The sequence below is a fragment of the Pseudomyrmex gracilis genome, unplaced genomic scaffold (genome assembly GCF_002006095.1).
Source record: "Pseudomyrmex gracilis isolate BER0280 unplaced genomic scaffold, ASM200609v1 scaffold_88, whole genome shotgun sequence".
NCBI lineage: Eukaryota > Metazoa > Arthropoda > Insecta > Hymenoptera > Formicidae > Pseudomyrmex > Pseudomyrmex gracilis.
Window position 1 is genome coordinate 192,990 of NW_018020672.1, and position 15,521 is coordinate 208,510.

The window sequence follows — 15,521 nt, forward strand, 5'->3', positions numbered from 1 at the left end:
CTATTAGTAAATTTAAATTCTATTATGATTCTTCGATGGTGTATTGTTATCGTCTGTTTTTATAACTGCATTGTTTACTTGTATAAATAAATTTCTCATATTCTCTGTAATATTTCAAGTTTTATAAACCACGAGATTTTATGTCGCGAGGTTAGTTTCTTGAGACGTACCTTTCTTGACCTTTGTCCGGGCGCGTCCTCACAAACAACAAATTATCTACGCAAACGAATCATCACGCGTCGCAAACGGTAGATTCTCTGCGTTTCGTTTTTTTTTGTCAGCATGAATTATTTACACACGAGACGTACATACGTACGTTAAATTCTCGCATTTCGATGTACGAGACACTCGAGTCAAAACATTCGAGAGTCTCGAATCTACGAACGCGCGCCACATACTTTCTCCGTCGATATCGATATATATCGTCGTCGCCGTAGACTCGTAGACGCGGAAGTGCCTTTGCGAGATAAAACACTGTCTCTGTTTTCTCCTTGATGGAAAACTATCGCTAACGAAAATCGAAAGAGAAAAAGACACGATCTGATGAAAAAAATCGAAATCCGTGCGACTGCGTTTCGATGTCAGGTCTATTTTCGTCGCGCGCGATATATTCGGCAAAAAAAAAATGTAAAACCGGGGACGAAACACACGCACGGTTTCGGAGAAGAAGAAATGTAGAATCAACTTCTTGTCGCGAGCGTAAAGAAAACAAATAAATAAATTCCGATCTCTCGGGTGTCGAAATTCAACTCACCTCTAATCGCACCGGTTTTCGTGAAACGCTGCCGATCTCTGACGTTTCCGTCGAGAAGAAGCTCGTCTTTACGACGCTCGAAAATTCTCTCGAGCACGGTTTTTAAATCACACGCGATTTTTCACTGTTTCACGACGCGAGCGACGATGAGACATAATCTCGCCCGATTAACTCTCGTGCCGCGGAACGACCGCCCGAAGAAACGACACACAGTTGAGACACGTCGCGCGCGACGTTATACGAAAGGCGCCCCGACGACGGCACGCGCGCTCGTTTGAAAATCCCTCGCAAGGGAGCGCTGGGGGCGAGAGGGGGAAAGGCGGGTGGTAGACACGCGCACCGCGCCGCGGATTCGAATTTAATGCGAATGCGCGAACGGACTCGATGTTACTGCGGACGACGGTCGCCGTCGACTTCGACGGGTCTGTCTGCTGGAGTCGGGAAAGTGGGGAACCGACCGACCGACCGACCGACCGACGACGGAGAGGGACCGGCGTGTGCTCAGGACGCGGATCGCGATCGTTACACGGCCGTGCACGCGCAGGAGAAGGCCGTTGTCTCACCAACGAGAGAGCCGAGAAAGAGAGAGAGAGAACCACAGAGCCGAACTGCAGCACCGACTCCGTCACTGTCTTGTTACGACGATGTCTAATGAAAGGAGTGCCCGGATTCAGAAACGTAATCCCCTGGCTCGATAATAGGTAGATGAATTTTATATAGAATTTGATAAACAGTTCTCTTTTCGAATCGTATTCAAGTACACGCTATGTGCCGCTATGCGTTTTTTTAAATTGGGGAAAGACGCCATCATGCGAAAAACTACTACTAATTGTATCTATACATGTGTATTTCAATTTTATATTTAATATAGAAATAATAGAAATTTATAATAGAATTATATAATAGAATTTACATCTCTTTCTCATAGAGAACTAATCCTTCGTATATCTATATTTGAAAGCGGGAACAATGTCACTTGCTGATCTAAAGTCGGAAGAAAGGAAACGTTACATGTGTGTACACACAGAAGTACATATACGGAACATTCGTCCTTTTACTTTCGAGCAGTCTAGTAACACGGTTACCCTCGTTCCAAGGTGTTTGAATTATAGCCCATATTAAATCGGACGATATGAAGATCGCGTAATTGTCGGTGGCGAACGTTGAGTCAGCATCGCGGAAACTTTAATTATCAGTATAGCTTTCCACAGAGTTAGAGAGAGAAAGAGAGAACACGAGTTGGGTATCCACGAATTGCATCCACGGTTGGATGGCCGCTTATACCGTTGCGCAACAAGTAAATGGCTAATAACCTCGAATTGAAAGATTTCCTTTCGAACACGGTTTCGTGTCGTACAAATGCGAATGGCGGGTGAGCAGGAGGGAGGGAGGAGAGGGTGGGTGCGCACGGAAAGCTTTCTTATGAAAGCGTTTCCGCGATATGTCCGTGTGTGTGTGTGTGTATGTCACTTTATACGAATCCTTGTTTAATTTCCAATCTTGACAAATTCTTGGCAATAACATCTGCAATCAGTGCTCATGTTTAAAAATGTTGAAAACTTATATCGCTTGGTTTTTTCTTTTTAGACACACGTTTTATTAATACCTTGTGCATTTCGACGACGCGCGCTATCGCGGATGCGCGATAACGTGCGCGTCTCCGTTTATTTCTGCGGAGAGGAAACGATTGCGGGATCGCGGCAATTGCAGGCCTCTCAGCCGGAAGCGTGTCTACACTTCGCGTGACCGGCTTCGCCGGTGACTTCGAGGACTAGAACGCGAGCCGACGGTATTACTCTTTAACGGGGAAAAATATAGCGGTGCGCCGGGACCGCTCTGCACAACGAATCGAGTGCACACATACAAATGGCGGGGGTGGCGAGTCAGAGGAGGGAACAAGAGAGAGAGAGAGAGAGCCGGATAAAAGATAAAAGAAAAAACCACTAGAAGGAGTGGTAGGGAAACAGCGTAGGCTTTTAACCGGCGATCGTTTTCCGGTTTTCCGTTCTCGCGAGGCACAATTCTATCTTCGCGCTCTTTGTCTTCTCTCTCTCTCTCTCTCTTTCATTCTCCCCCTCCTATCTGTATTGCCTCTCTCTCGGGCGTTCGACTCTGCTCCTGTCCCGTCTCGGCGCTCGAGAGGGAAAGTATTTTATATCACGCTTGGCTTGGCAAGAGAAAGGGGACACGGTTCGCTCCTAATTTCTGCTTCAACTTCATGAACCTATATATCGCATTTACCCGCTGCATGTGTATACGTATACGTGGTAACTCGACGCCTGCTCGAATTGTTTCACGCGCACACACGATGCCCGCGCGACTTTTACGTTGCCGACGTGAACTCTGAGATCCGTCTGTGTCGCGACATTGCAATATTGTGCGATATACTGGATGTAAAATATTTTTGATAAAAAGAAAGAACTTTCAATTTAAACGGCATAAAATGAGTAAGCAACGAGCGGAAACTATTTTCTATAAGTTACATAACTGTAAAAAAAAAAAAAAAAAAAAAAAAACAAGTTTACAAGTTCGACAGTTCACGCGTCGGATGATCGAACTTTATATTTCTCGCGGCTAGATTTCTGTAAAGACAGAGAGAATACGAGAATACATCACTTAAATTCGCGCGAGCGTCTTGTCGTCACGGCGGGGTGTGCGGTTTTTCAGTGTTGATTTTGCGGCCGATAAAATCGTTGCGGCATTGTGCGATAAATTCTTGCCCACATTGTCGGTGAGGAAACTCTGTATACAAGACTTTTCAAGTCGATCGCTTTCGAGGACGAAGACAAGGCAAACTCGCGCTGTCGTTCGAGCGAGATCGAAAGAGAGAAAAGAGAAAGAGAGATAGAAAATGTCGGTGAGCAGGAGAGGAGAGACGCGAAGGGAAAGAGATGCAGCACAGCATCGGAGTTCCTTGTGGCATGAGTCCCTGTAAAAGTGAAATCGACTACACGCTGCACCTTCGCGGTCGTTATTATGCCATTATCTAAACTAGCAAGGGTTGCATATATGATACACAAAGATATATGATACGCAACTCGGCGCCTATATCGCCGAAGCGCAGCTGCGATTATCGCGACATTGGCAGAAACAGGCAGCGCATGCGTTTATTCGTCTCTGAGAGCGCGGTGCGATTAAGAATTTATTAAAGAATCACAATCGTCGAGTGGCACACACAGGCGCAAAATCCCGAGTCGCGCGTTCTCCAATTCCTGTTTTTGCCCTCTTATGTCGGATAATTCGACTTAGGCGCGCGAGCCATCAGCCAACAGCCATCCACGTTAATTACGAAAGTGAAAGTACAGCTCGTTCCCGCGATATAAAGCAAAAAAAGAAATCTTCGGGCTTCTTCTTCGTCTTCTTTCCACCGCTTTTACATAATCCGTCTGATTTTATTGATTGTCTCGCGGCGACCCGCTCGCCGCCCGCCTCGCGTGCGTATTGATCAAATTTTTGGCAACAACAAAAAAAAACCCGGAAATACGTAGCTTTTTTTTCGAACGATCCTATCGAGCGTCATTTCGTAATCGAATTTCTTTTGCGCGTGAATCTCGGAGAGGATTAATCGACCGCGCGAGTCAGGAATCTCGTAAAAGGATTTTCTCTACTGTACTTAGGTGAGGCAATTGCGAGAAAACGTAATTCCCTCTACATGTGTCGATCATCTCGTGTGTATATGTGTGTGTGTGTATATACATATATATAATATATATACTTATATACTTATATATATATTATGTATATATATCGCTATTTTGATAAATACATGATCAGGAGAACATCAATATGGAGAGAAAATGAAATGTGTTGCCGCGCATACGCCGAATGTTTCCCTTCCTCTGGTTGTCCCAATAGTAGGAATTCGATGCTAACCTTCATCTTCACTTTCTTACATTCATTCTCGGTCTGTCGCGCGAGCAAAATGATACGCCCGCGAGCCGTATATATATATATATATATATAATAAAAAAAACCCATGTATACTATTTTTGATGTTTTTTACGATATTAAACGATAAGATTTGCAACTTAATCTCTGCAGCGCGATACGAGTTATCTGACGAAATTTTCCAAATTGTTTATCGTGCGGTAATTTGTGCCGTCGTGATAGAGATCAGTCGATTGTCACACATCCAATCGCGTACGAGATCGCATTTCGAGCCGAACATTTGACTGAAAGGTGATACACATGCCCCTTTTTCTAAACGTCATTTCGTTATATACTGTTTTACACACGTCACAATTATTGATAACAGACACACAGAGAGATTTAAATAAAGACCGATTCAAGTGCGCAGTGATTATTATTGTTCGTATTATCATATCTCGATTGATAAGTGCGAGATAAAATATCTGCGCGCTATCTTAAAGTTACATACTCACGTGTAATTTGATGACATTCTTCATACTGTCTTTTCATATCACGATTGCAAATTCTATATCGGTCATTATCGGCTCAATCGATTTTTTTACGCGTACTTATTATGATAAAGAACATGATGAGACACAAATTTTGAGATGTATATTTTATATATACTATACTCGTTATATTTTATACAAGGTGTCAGATAATTAATCCCCGATGAGATAAACTGAAATGTTTGCAGACTATCGGTGAAATGAATGAAAATGACATAAACGCTTTAATTAAGAATTTAATCTACGTGAAATCCACTAATTCCACTAATAATCTAACTAGATTATCGTTTATTTTATATCTATTGGCTCTCCACAAATACAAAATTACATCACTTCCTACTTCAAGTTTAGCGTGTTTATTAACACTACGCAGAATTATTATTAAATTCCGAGTAGAAGCAAAAATATTCACGAAAAAATTGAATAGCAGATAAATCAATATACAATATATTTTTTGCGCGTTTAATTTCCTTTCTGTGATTAATATTTTCTCAAAAATTTCAAACGCGGAGAATTTAGATCATTTACTTGAGGTTTCACAATCGCAATATTTTAATAAGACATTACATAGTACGTATATATATTGTATACTTCTTTTTTTAATACTGTTTCTTTACTTAATTTCTATTGTAGATTCATACGAATTAAGGAAAAGAAAACGTGACACACAAACGTGTTGCTCTTGTATCTCATTGCATTTATTAATATATTAATTATATAATTGACAATAATAATACAATAATAATTAATAGACACATATATAATATATAATCAGAATAATAATAAAAAAGTAATTGCGTTTCGGTTCTTGTGACAGCTGCCTCAATGCCGTTAAGTTCCTAGCAATTCTACAGAGTTTCTTTGCTCATGCACAAATATAAAATTTCAAAAAATGCATTTGAACTTCTTATAGTGCACATATTAGTTACACACGTCAATTTCTTGACCAATTCTCTATTTTGTGTTTTATTTTAATGCTGTAAAAACTATACTTTAATTTTAATTAAAAGATTTAAGAAAAAAAAACCATCTTTTTAACTTGCCCAGAGTGAATCCCAAATCCCAAAAAAAAACTTTTTTATCTAGCATACTCAAAATCACATCACACAATTAAATCATAATATGTTTAAATTGCTCTTACACACATATAGTCTCTCAGTTTTTAATAGAAACAGAATTCGAAAAAAAAAAGTATCAATCTTTCCGCTTTAAATTATATTTTGTTTTTGCTCTATATGTGTATAATCTGTAAACGAGCAAATTATAGCTCATATGTATTAAATGCATAAAAACTACAAAGCGACAACTTGCGAGATTTCGAACACTATTCAAACGAAAAAACGTTTTTCTTGAAATTGAAGATTTTTGTATCCGTTTAAGGAGTTGAAACTACAAGATGCTCTATTATACACATACGATACGCGTATGGGGACATATATGGTTAAATACTCGCAGTAATATTTCTGCGTATTATTTGATGAGAGGAATATCGATGATCATGAACAGTACTGTTTATCAGAGTAATATCAGACTTTTAACGCTCTACTCTTTTTTTTTTCAATTTGTAGTTCCTATTGTTTCCGAGATAAATATTAATATTAAGTAATATTAATAAAATATGTGCAAAAAAAAGTAATTTTATGTAGTGTACTACATTGTGCCAAGCCAAAAGAGCTGTGGTTATTACCAATAAGTGTAGATGCATTTCCTCTCATTTGTATAAAATTTGATAAAATTTCTAGTTTGAAAAAAACTGAGAGAAAGCAGAGATAAAACTACATAGATAGAACTTGTGCCTCTGTTGTAAAATCTATTATTATATACTTATTATTATATGTACCTCGCTACGCTCGCAAAATATATAGCAAGATTAACTTAGCGGAGCCTCGATAAAATCGTAAATGAAATGTGGCGGTGTGTTAGGAGAATCTGTTATTATTTCAGAAGAAGGTAATTTAATAGTTGAATCAGTATCTCTCCATGAGTTGATATCGTTCCCTCCGATATCCAGACCGAGTCGCAAATTACCTGGTGTATTACCAATAACAAAGTGATCTTCGGTCAAAGGCAAAGCGTCCTTGAGTAAAAGCCTGAATAAACATCAAAACAAGAAAACAAAATTAGATTTGTTAAAAAGATTATTAAAAAGAAAATATTAACGTTATATATTTAATATACATGTATTTGTATTTAATAACGTGCAACGGTTGTCTTACCAAATCTCTTCGTCAGCAACAACGTGAACCTTAGGAATGGGAAATCCATTGAATGGCGACGCAACAGGTAATGTGTATGCGCCCATGTTCTCGAAAATGATCCACTCGCCAAGTTCCATATCATGCAACATCACATTTTCGACAACTTGATCCAATCCGTCGCATGTGGGACCCCATACGCTCGAAGGAATCAATTTTCCACAACCACTCTGATAATAAAAACAAATAATAATATTATAGTTCAAAAATCGTAAACAACAATAGAATGTTATTAAAGTATTCGCGTATTATCAAAGTATATTTTACGTGAATAATACACTTTACCTTGAGAGGAATCGGAGTTACGTGCTGATGATCATACAACAAACAATTGAATGATCCGTAAACGCCGTCATTTATGTAATACATGTTGTGCGTAATGATGGTTGGAGAATTTTCATCGCCGCGTACGGAACGTTTACTGTGAATACCCGTGGCCAATGTAAATGCAGACGCGACATAAAAACGGCCTGGCTCGGCGATAACGTGAACAGCATCAGCTAAAAAAATTCATTGTCAATCATCACATGACACAGTGGTTTTATATGAAATATGCTTTACACGAAAAAAAGATAAAATTACTCACTGTCGAAATAGTCGTCGAGAGCCTTGTTAATGATCTCAGCAATTTCATCAATGCTCGTATCTTTGTTTCCTGGATAACCGCCACCGAGGTCTAACAGATACGGTTTAAAACCGAGAGTGGTAGCCAAATCAAACAGAATCTTGCAATGACGAATAGCGCGACGATACACGGGTGGATCTTTACATCCAGAACCGACGTGAAAACTGAATCCTACTACATTGAGATCCAACATGTACGCGAGACGCAAAAGATTGGGTGCCTCATGTACCGGATCACAACCGAATTTCATACCAAGAGGACACACAGCTTCTACTGCGTCGCAACGAATACGTAAAACAATCTGAAAAAATTGCAATGATGTAAATGATTACATTGCGATTTACAAATAAATAATATTTGCGCAATGTATAAATTAACAAGTCTACGTCAATTTAATTAGCAATAATTGTGCAATCTAATTGTTTTGAGGCGTATAATAATCACCTTGGCAGACGGGAAGAGTTTTTTGATTTTATGCAACTCGCTCTCATTATCAACTGTCATGGTATCCACTCCTACTTCAGCTGAATGACGAATATGCGAAGCTGGTTTAGTCGGATTAGCAAAAATAATTTTCGAGGGATCAACACCAACACTTAGAACTTTGTTTATCTCGCTCTGAAAAACAAAAGAAAAAATATTAATTAAAATATTTTGAGTTGTCCTCGGGTTTCAAAAAAATTTTTTTTCCACAAATTAAGTTTTCTTGAAGAGATTATAAAAGAGAAAGACATATATCTCTTCAGAAAAAATACACTTAAATGAAATAAAGCTCGTACTTACTTTAGATGCGCAATCAAAACCGGTACCGAGAGCTGCTAATACTTCAATCACCAACAAATTATCATTACACTTCACGGCTGTAATAGACAAGAAAAAACTTCTTGTGAATAATTATCATACATTGTAACAATGCGAATTTTCTCAAGTGATAATGAGACCTACCATAATAGGGGTCAACTCGTGGCAATTTTTCTTTCCAAATTTGATGTTTTCGTACGATATCTCCAATGTCTAAAACGTAAAAAGCCTCTTCTTGTAAACCGCTCCATGCGATATTTTTGATAACGGTCATAACATCGCACTCGCTATCCAAAACATGGATGCGTTCATCAAGATTTGTTACTTTCATGTTGATGAATTAATCAATACTCTGTAGGTGCTAGGCAGCAAACTAAAAACAAACAATCGAAAGTACGTTATTACGTAACAGACTAACAACAGCTGAGAATCAAAATTTTTTTTCTATATGTATAGACAAACTAGATAAATTAATGCAATCAGAACTTACGAGGCAGCTGTCACTGCTAATCAGGTGAGTCGTTGGGAAGCGAATTAGGACAAGATCACTGTGGGGGTGCTAGCAAAGCCACGGGGGCTCTGCGTTCAGGGCCAACTTCCAGTTGCCGCAGTTATTCAAGCACCCACTGACAGACTGGCCCACCAGCCTATCGCAGACAGAACCCTGTAATAAATTAATAAGCATAGTTTTAGTTATAAATTATATATGTAGAATAATAGAAAGTCATTGAGAGGAATTTTGTAAATTATTTAATAAAGAACCTTAGACTCTGAGGTTTCTAAACGCGAATTATGTAAACGACAATAGCGTATGGCTCTTATTGCCGTTCACATATTTCGCGTTTAAATTATTTAAATTTATTGTGCGTATTGTGTGTGTTCAAATTAACGACTCTTACATATATTACTCATATTAATTTATTATACAGGCGATTGTTCTAACGATCTTGTTTATAAAATTTGTTATCAAAACAAGTTTCCCAACTTATTGCAAGTCGTCTTGGACTATGACGTCGCAATTAAACATTGCACAATTCTCACATAAGTTATATAAATTACAAAATCAATGTCATATCTGTAATAAACTTCTATACGAAGATAAAAAAGTGCATAAATTTTAAATTCAAATAATGTACTATCAAAAAACGATAAACAACTGTTTAAATATCAACGATCGCAGTAAAGCGGCATAAAAAAAGTAATGTTGTTATACCTCGGGTACAAGATAATAATCTTATCTTACATTTTATCGAAATAAAATTTTATATTTTATTCGTCAGTTATATTATATATAAATCTAATAGAATAAAGTATTACTTATTCTATTTATTAATGTACCAAATTTGTTTTATCACAATTTATATATGTCCATTCACAACAATATTAAAATTTCATTACAACAACTTATAATTGAAAATTTAATTCTAAACGAAGTATAGATTCTGTACCTGATGGGAAGTAATTCTCGTTTTTTATGTGAACAACGTGGAAATTAAATTGCAAACTGGCGAGCGATTTCAGAAAATACTTGTGAATTTCTTCCGTTCTCATATATACGTGACAGAAAAATAAAATATGTTTCACACACAAATGAGATATTTGTTTGAAAAGAGACAAGTGTTCAGAAAGTAAAGTGCTAATTTCGCGTTCGCACTGCCGAGAAGTCCCGAGCGAGCAGAATCTCAGACTGATACTAAACCCAAAGCAATGATTTGGGCCAATATTTATATGCAATTGATAAGTACTATCAGCACGTCTTGCGTGGTTTCCAGTCTCCTCATGAAGATTATCTTACGTTCAGAGAAGTACGTGGTTCATCATGGAAACCAGTGTAATGCAGAAGGGTAATACATGAGTCAAACTCCACTGGGGGGTTGGGAAATAACGCGTTTAATCTACGGCACTCAGAAATTCAATCTTCAATCTCGAGTGCTGTATGAAAGATTAACTGTACAAATGTTATATATCGTATCTGACATATATATACACACACACGTAAGAGACAGAAGAGCACATAATTAATAATATTGGGGCCGAGAGAGAATGCTTTAGAATTGTATGTATGTGATAAAATAAATCATGTGTCTTTATTCACTTTTGAACAAAATTTCTCTACAACAATTCTCTTTGACTATTTTGATTGAGACTAAGTAACATTACTCTAATGTGTGACAGATTGATTATTCAAGTAATAAAAAAGAATACCTCTCTGCTATTAGTTAAAGAATTCTAGTAATCACACTTGTGGAATCACACTGATAATTAACACTAATAAGCAATTTAGTTGTCAGTAGTTTAAGTAATTTAACTGTCATTAATTCTTAGTAGTCTAGTATTACACAATATGATTAATGACTGTTATATCACACATAAAAGAATTCTCGAAAGAATTTTAACTACATTTTTTATCTCTCAATAACAGTTTTAATATTTTTCAAGCAAAAATTAAACTTTCCTGAGAATATAGCTTTTATTTTTTCAGATGTTAAATAAGACTGTGGAGATAAAAAGTTTCTTGAAGTAATTTCAAACACACAAAGAAGCTATTTGATGTAACAATGACTTTTTCTTATGTGAAGAGGAAATACCAGTCTGAGTGAGACTTGTACAAGACTTAAAAGTGATACATGTAAGTAAAATGTATGTAAAACATGTATGTGGCCATTCAACATTGTTATTGAAACACGCGGTGTGAAACAAACAAAGTTGAAAAACATTTTCTTGTATCACGTACAGAGATGAACAGTTTCATAAGTCACAAGTTCTAAATTTTTAATCACGTTAATTTTAGATGCAGAAGAATCCAGATAAAACCGCCCAGTACAGATAAATAGCAAGAGATACTATTATACAAATAGAACTTCTTGTAGATAAGAGTCAGATAAAGAAGATTTCAAATAATTTTGAATTTTGAAGCAAAGATCAAATGTATTGTTTTCGAAACGGATTATACAAAAAATGGACCATAACACAGTTTCTTTGTCAATATTTGCTTTCATCATGGCTATATAACATCAGCGATACACACGTATGTATACATAAGTTGCTATACAATATCCGAACTCTCAAATATAGATAACAAGTATGAAGGACATGCAGAGATCATTTTATTTTTTCTAAAAAACGAAACATATGGCACATATAAGCCAGATATTGCAAGAGAATTACGAGGAAAATGTGGTAGTCAGTAAACTTTGAACCGGAGAGATACAAGTAAACAGCAGCCAACGTTTTCACGAAGAATGGTGTATTTATTATCGTGCAAATAGAGCAGGTCTTCCTCTCGTCGATAAGAAAACAGCAAGCTCAACGGTGAAACATGTGATCGAGCATGAATCATCAGTCACGAATAAAGATTTTCACGTGATAATAGCTCCTACGCTGATATCAGCAATACTGTGCAATCTGCCAAGTGTGTGGTCGCAGATACATTACCTTATCGGACAATCGCCACCCTGCGGGTCGGCACACGGTTATTGACGGAATGATGGAAGTTTTCGGTGACTGGATCTCAAAAATCAGTCAGACCGGTCGACGAGGATAATGTGAGTGTTGTTCCTCTAGCGACCAGTGCCTGTCGTCGAGTTCACGCAGGAATCGTACTCCGCACAGCGTATCGGGAAAGTACATTCGTTTTGCCCGTTCGTTATCGTCTCAAGCGTTACGAGCGAACATCGTATGTATTGTCGTGATTGAACCGTATTTTAATCGTCGAGTCGAGAATCGATGACTCTGAGTTTCGTTTTTCGATAAGACCAAGCTGAGCGGAAGGACTCTCTCGCGGAATCTCGTCGTAATCGCGAGCCTCGTGCCGCGCCAACACACCGCCACGCACCACCATGCACTCTCAGGTGCTCGCAGAGGGAAAGGAAATGATGGTATAGATCGTGGACATCATCGGGTGCTTGCAAATGGAAGGGCAGAATCACGTTCACGCATGCGTGTTGACGAGGGCATTCAGCAGACGCTTTTATGGAGTTTACATAATCCGTGGAGGATCAACTTGCCGCGACGTCCAAACGATAGATCGGACGTTTTAGTTTTAAGACTCCGCATAAAGGAACAAGCATCATAGTTTTAGTAAAACGTAAAAAAACATATCTTTTATCACTTCAAATGTATCATTTCGATTTACTTTACGTCGACATGTGTCAACTAATACCGAATTGTTATTTTTTGTTTGATGATTGGATGGAAAAAAAAGCAATTTTGCTTGCTCATAGCTCGGCTTAGATAGCAGACGCCATCTAGTAAAAAAAAAGTAACTACTTGTTCTGCTGCTAGATGACGCTTGTTGTCCGCGGTGCAAGAATAACACCCCTGTGAGTACGCTATCCCATACAACTGCACTGTCTCTGAACTGTGACCATAGGTTTGTTTTTTCCCTGAACTGGATGCACTCTAGTTCACAGTCTATCTTTTTTTATCCATATTAAAAAAAGAAAAAGATAGACTGTGAACTAGTGCATCCAGTTCAGGGAAAAAACCAAACCTAAAAGGTGTTATACACTTTGTATATTTTATTATTTATTGTATATTTTATTATTTAATATATACTGAATATATAACTAAACAATTATATTATGTCTAACCAAATGAAAAATTACAATTGATACATACTGATTTACTTAATTTTCTTAATTCTCTTAATATAATTTAATTTAATTCTAATTTAATATAATTTTCTCTCTTTTCCTTTTTCAGGTTCTTGTTTTCAAAAAATATCAATCCTTATTTGTAGAAACATTTTTGATTTGTCGCAGAAGAAAGTCCGAAGCGTCTCTGTTTATTAAAGAAAAAATTACCATCGCGACGACTCGTTTGAATTGAAAAAACATCGTAAACAGCTTCTTCACAGCAAATTCGGTAGCCTGCACTAGTGCGCACTGAGTGCGACTTTTAATGAAAAAAGTCCATCGAATTCGCTGTCAGACTCTTGTTTTCAAAAGATAACGGTCTTATTACACGTTAAGATATTGTACGATGAAAAACTTTTGATTTGCCACACAAAAAAGTCTCCGAATTTATCGTCAAATTAATTTTCGAATTATGACCGTTACTGCAAAGAAATCGATCGGATTTGTCAATCGTATCTATCCCGCATTTGAGACGTCATCGAAATTTAAACATCACAGATGTACGGGTTTACACGGACGCGCGCGCACATGCTTAAATAACGGTTTGTACACATCTGTCCCCCATTCCGTGTGCTCGGTGCACAATAAGGGATAGTAAAGAGACCCCCCTTTTTTGCTTCTCTACGAGACGCGCAGTTGGGATCGTCGCGCGTGTAAAACGCGTAGACAATAAGAAGAAATACCGGTTGTACAAGCGAACGATCTCTGTGACCGAAAACCGCATTCTCCCGGATAAGACGCGACATTCGCGATAATTCCGGATCGGTATTGTCACAATACAAGAAAATACTATTTCTGTTTCTGTTGATAGCCTGAGTATTTTCCATTATCGATAGCCCCGATCTGCGTCAATTAGCAGCGACGGCAGACGCAAATGAGATTTTTCCTTGGCACCTCGAGAGATTATTCACCGTTCCAATGGACGCGCGTGAACGTCGTGCGCGTTTATGACGCACAACGATTTGCATACAAGCGCAGTTTTTAACACATCATCTTCTCAATGAATCAAAATTGAAAAACGATTTTTATAACTGACAATAAGAAGATTCTAATTACCAAGTAAATTGAAGATTTTTCAACAATGACCGGTTTTGTTACTGAACCATCGTAATGACCGTGATGATTCATTCGCAATTCAAACTCCGCGCGCTTACAAACATAAACAAATTCTTCATACATAAATTCTTTAAATGTTTCTTACGTTCCCGAAATTCGACCGAACGTAATTTACGAATGCGTGTGAGTGACTCACACGCATGACGCATTACCGCGGGCATTTTACACGCAGATGTCCCGAGCGGCGCGTGCCGCCACACTACGTCGCCCTCGATGAATGGTGCCAAAGTTGTTCGGGGGGGAGGCAAGATTCTCCGCTTCGCGTTCGTTTACGGCAGAGCGATAGTCACGCACCTGGCTTTCAAAAACGCCATTGGCGTGATTTCGTGAACGTCTTGCAACTGCATACGTAGCTCAATGGACATCGAGACCTCTGGTGATGTCTTACGATTAATTACGCCAATGCAATGCCCGAGTCGTCTCTTCTTCGAAGAGACAATCTCTTTTATGTCGCGTTTTGAAAGTAAAATGAGTCTTCCCGCCTCTTATCGTAGCGCGAGCCAACTTCAATTGTGGGAGTTGCAATGATTTTTCTTTTTATTTGCAGATATGTCAATCGACATGTGACGTGGGTAGTCTGTCAATGATGAGATTTAAATGTCTGTTTTTTAAATTTGTAGGAAGATGAGACTTCCCTTCTGGTTTAAAACACTTTGATATTTTGCGCGTTAGATCTTTCAAAGTGACCTAATTATTCTTTTTTTTTCTTACGCTATTGTAAATTTCAATTTTTTTAAATATTCCATATAATTTTTTTTATATTAACGAGACGCATTCGTATTAAAACGCTTATCTAATCAAATTAAAAAACCAAATAAAAAAAGTCTCATTATATTTTTTGTTACTTTGATTTTTTTTTTAGTTACTTTCAAGACTTCGATATATTGTGTCGCGCGTCTTCATTCATCATCGCAA

General features: G+C 37.8%; 2 protein-coding genes and 1 long non-coding RNA gene across 7 annotated transcripts in view; 1 reads left to right on the forward strand and 2 right to left on the reverse strand.

The window, feature by feature from the left end:
• Window positions 1-1,190, reverse strand: part of LOC109855383 (A disintegrin and metalloproteinase with thrombospondin motifs 8-like) — a 45,560-nt gene extending 44,370 nt beyond the window's left edge. For 2 of the 3 annotated variants that reach the window (XM_020429588.1, XM_020429592.1), the window contains exon 1: window positions 755-1,190. The gene's annotated coding sequence lies outside the window, so the exon portion shown is untranslated. Of the gene's footprint in view, window positions 1-170; window positions 270-754 lie in introns of those variants that run through there. The other variant, XM_020429590.1, reaches the window with a different exon arrangement.
• A 4,944-nt stretch (window positions 1,191-6,134) lies between these two features.
• Window positions 6,135-12,953, reverse strand: LOC109855403 (ornithine decarboxylase 1-like). 2 transcript variants are annotated; one of them, XM_020429631.1, is made up of 9 exons: window positions 12,289-12,953; window positions 9,344-9,517; window positions 8,998-9,226; window positions 8,836-8,912; window positions 8,497-8,670; window positions 8,014-8,353; window positions 7,713-7,927; window positions 7,389-7,597; window positions 6,135-7,262 (listed from the first exon to the last, which is right to left on the reverse strand). In XM_020429631.1, the coding sequence occupies exons 3-9, from the start codon at window positions 9,182-9,184 to the stop codon at window positions 7,043-7,045; spliced, it is 1,422 nt and encodes a 473-aa protein (XP_020285220.1). In that variant the 5' UTR covers window positions 9,185-9,226; window positions 9,344-9,517; window positions 12,289-12,953; the 3' UTR covers window positions 6,135-7,042. The 2 variants fall into 2 exon arrangements, with proteins under 2 accessions (XP_020285220.1, XP_020285219.1); XM_020429630.1 differs by lacking the exon at window positions 12,289-12,953 and adding an exon at window positions 10,302-10,562.
• LOC109855404 lies at window positions 10,709-12,278 on the forward strand. 2 transcript variants are annotated; one of them, XR_002250283.1, is made up of 3 exons: window positions 10,709-10,913; window positions 11,336-11,482; window positions 11,645-12,278. It is a non-coding gene; the product is annotated as an uncharacterized LOC109855404 (long non-coding RNA). The 2 variants fall into 2 exon arrangements; XR_002250282.1 differs by having other exon boundaries at window positions 10,709-10,909.
• Window positions 12,954-15,521: the final 2,568 nt, after the last annotated feature.